The sequence below is a fragment of the Coffea arabica genome, chromosome 7c, assembly GCF_036785885.1.
Source record: "Coffea arabica cultivar ET-39 chromosome 7c, Coffea Arabica ET-39 HiFi, whole genome shotgun sequence".
Lineage (NCBI taxonomy): Eukaryota > Viridiplantae > Streptophyta > Magnoliopsida > Gentianales > Rubiaceae > Coffea > Coffea arabica.
Window position 1 is genome coordinate 40,259,246 of NC_092322.1, and position 3,485 is coordinate 40,262,730.

General features: G+C 36.2%; 1 protein-coding gene across 1 annotated transcript; it reads right to left on the bottom strand.

Moving 5' to 3' along the window:
• Nucleotides 1-341: 341 nt before the first annotated feature.
• Nucleotides 342-2,106, bottom strand: LOC113699934 (F-box protein At4g22280-like). Its single transcript, XM_027220283.1, has 3 exons — nt 988-2,106; nt 701-859; nt 342-620 (listed from the first exon to the last, which is right to left on the bottom strand). Exons 1-3 carry the CDS (start codon nt 2,104-2,106, stop codon nt 342-344), a joined length of 1,557 nt encoding a protein of 518 aa, XP_027076084.1.
• Nucleotides 2,107-3,485: the final 1,379 nt, after the last annotated feature.

Sequence of the window (3,485 nt, forward strand, 5' to 3'; positions counted from 1 at the left end):
CCATATGCTCAAATTACAAAGCGATTAAACACAAGGAGTAAATATCAACCTCAACATAACAAAATCACAAACAAAATCTAGTCATTAACAAGCTCCCGTTTTCCATGTCCCGATCCAAAAGCAAGATATGAAAATTGCACATTGCCATAGTTATGTAATTTCCCTAGCTATTACCAGTATGCAGAACTACTTTCAACCTGCGTTTTGTCACTATTACCAGCAGCCATTCCGGAGTTGGATTATGTTATTTCCTTGGAACAGCATCAACTACTCCCCATTGGCCGATCACAATTTATTGAAACATTTTCCTGAAGCTTCACCAGCAGACCTCCAAACAATTTTTATGTGAACACAATCTGGCAGTCGTTGTTGCATCTCTTGAATGACAAAATTTTGCTGCGAGCTCCAAAGTGTCCAAGCACACCAACAGTCATCTTTTTTAAAGCTTTCACATTCTGCAAAATATAGTCAATGAGCTTGAATTCATATTCCTTTCCATTGAATTTTCTGATTTTTACTTCCCTAAGATGTATCGGCAAGCATAATGGAACTGGCTCTGCAGAAAGAAACTCAAATTTCTTGTCTTCAGCAGAGGATTCAATCCTGTCATCCCAAAACACCTGCCATTTGGAGAAGAATTACAGACTGGAATATCTAATCGAATACATTGCAGTGAGAAAAAAGGATCATTGGGACTCACTTCATCAAAGACCAGCACTTGAAGATTAGGTGCACTCTCAAGTAACCAAGATAACATCTTCCAGCTACGAGTATGCTTATCATAATATTTGCGGACTTCAAGCTCAAGATAGGTTAGCTTTTCAAAAGTTGGCAGCAACTTTTGAGAATAAAAGAGTAACTTCAGGAAGAAACGAGAAAATTGATTAGACAAATAGCCACTTGGAAATTAGAAGTTCCAGTCATTCTCCAAATCATACCAAAAATAATTTGAGTTATGTAATAACCAAAGAAGAGAAAAGAAACTACCTCCACCGTGGCATCCAGCAAATAAAGTGATACCACACTTTGTGACGAATTCATAAGCTCAAAGGCAACCTCACAGCGTAATAATTGTTCTTGATCTGATGTTTTCACAATATAAGGGCAAGAAACTGATATTCTGGCTTCAACAAGAGACTTGTGGTTTGGGAGAATGTTTACTTTAACTGCATCGCCATCAAAGTGCAAATGTTGAAGCTTTGGGGCATTTATACTCGTTTTACTCGCTCCCTCAACCTCGCATTCCAAATTTACAGCACTAGGGATGTCCAGAACAATGTCCCATTCATCAGTCACACAATGGAGGTAGATTTTTTCCAGGGAAGGGCTTTTTATCAAAAGGGTCAGAACTTCACCCTCTGAATATGTTAAACAGTCAAAAGACAGTTCAATGAGCACAGGACAACCCTGAATAAGCCTGGGAATAGACAGCTCATCTGTTAATATAAATTGTGCCAAATGCAGAATCTTAAGATTCGGCAAAGAAACTGTCTCCGGGACATAGAAATCAGTAAAGCGACTTTCCAGCTTCATTTCTAGAAGTGTTTTGCAACTGAAAATTCCTGGACAGGACAAAATTCCCGGAGGAGAGAATGCATTGGAACGATCACGTCCCACAAAAACCTCAAGCTGCTGGACTCCGCAAGAAATTGCTGCACATATCAGAGAGTCAATTGCCACCCGAAAAATCTCAAGAAACTCTTCCAGGGAAAGATGGAATTTTGTCAAACAATACGGTTTTTGCTGAAGAATCAATCGATGACAGCAATCTACCAATCGAGCAAATCGTTGATAATTGGGACCCATAATGTCTACATATTTTTTACCACTTTTCGGATCGAATCGTCGTAAAGACTGATCAAATTCCAGATGAATATTGGGAAGTGAAGTGAAAAGGTAACGCCATCGAGTGGATAGGATGGAGGTGGCTGCAGCTTTCTTCGTTGCAAGAAAGGAAAGGATATGGCAGAGAAGGTCGTTTGGAAGAGCACTTATCCGATCAACATGATCAACTTTAACATGATTTTGGGACTGGACTTTGACAGTTTTTTGCCTTCGATTGCTCCGAATTCTTGGAGCCAAAAAGGATCTCCGGATACGAGACATTTTTAGCTACATATAATTTGAGCAAAAAGAAAGTGCGAAGATATGTGAAAGCTAGCTCGAAAGAGAAAACTCAAAAGAATTCAGGGTAGCATTCTTTAGTTGTTTTGTGCAATCCAAAAATTAGCTTCAACATCTATAGGCCCTCTTCACTTAATGATGCTAATCAGAAGTCTCACTCTCGTATTAATGTTTCTAATCCGCTTTGTCTTCTCTGTTACGGGGAACTGGAGAGCTCACATCACAAAAATGTGGAAAAAAGTGACTTTTATTGATTTTTCACAAGCATAACTGCATGATGTATTAGATGCAATGTGTAGTTTAGCCTTACATTTAATATATGTAATTGCAATGTGAAACAGCAATTATGTATGCTTTCCCCCAAGCGCCAGGGGAAGTTTTGAGATTCTATTTTATATTCCCTAGGAAATTTTGAAAATTTTTATCGAAAATACCCATAGACTTTGATAGAATTCCATTGCTCCTCTACACTTAACTTTCCGATTATGACAAATTTAAATTACGAAGTTCAATTTGTCATTAGTTGTATTAGCTTTACATTGACTTGTTAAAATTTTTTCTATTCTGTCAAGAAAAAATTTGTTCAAAACTAATCTATATACATTTCAATTTACTATTTAACTTTTTGATCTACGAAATTTTAAATTAAAGTACTTTGTCCTGAATGCAAATGATCCACTATATATGAATTTGAAGCTGATAATTAAGTTCGTATATTTTCTAAAGTTCTTTTCTTAAACATATAAAACCAATATACATCTAATTAGCAATATTATATGAATATTTTTCAGTTACATTTTCTCATAAATGAGTTCTTTTCAAATTTGGGATTAGAGAACACTAAAATTATGCTTTGTAGAAAAAAAAAGTGAATAGTAATTTTTTTGTTGTTAAGATTGTAACAACAAGAAGATAAAAATTTGAGTAGTAAATCACATTTTTTTTAACTAGGGATCCATCCCTTAATTTATTTATATCCGAAAAGAGTACAGCGAATTATAAGGGGGGCCAAACCTGAGCTCTGTTAAGGTAAAAGGGACAGCTAAAGATCAACAATAATACGCACATATGGAAAAATCTACGAATCTAAACACATAACAGATGAATCGAACAAAATCATCCACATGATGGTGCCCCACAGTTGTGGGATTGTGAGTGAGCATGGGAATTTGATTTAACATCTTGACGTGTTTGTATTGTTTTACCTTTTTTTGAAAGCTGCTTCCTCGCTTTTTTTGAAATCACTTGGGTAAATTGCTCGTGAACTAGTTTCTGGTCTTGGTCTTCGTCTTTATCACGTTGTGAATCATCATCTTCTTCTTCAGTAAATCACATTTTAATTAGTGAAAATGCTAGAGCCA

Bases quoted from the DNA above. Each gene is read 5' to 3' on its own strand.
- LOC113699934 (XM_027220283.1), bottom strand. From the start codon at position 2,106: ATGTCTCGTATCCGGAGATCCTTTTTGGCTCCAAGAATTCGGAGCAAT. The intron at 860-987 runs GTAGTTTCTTTT...TTCTTCCTGAAG, and splicing joins TGCTGGATGCCACGGTGGAG to TTACTCTTTTATTCTCAAAA. The intron at 621-700 runs GTGAGTCCCAAT...TCCAAATGGCAG, and splicing joins AAGTGCTGGTCTTTGATGAA to GTGTTTTGGGATGACAGGAT.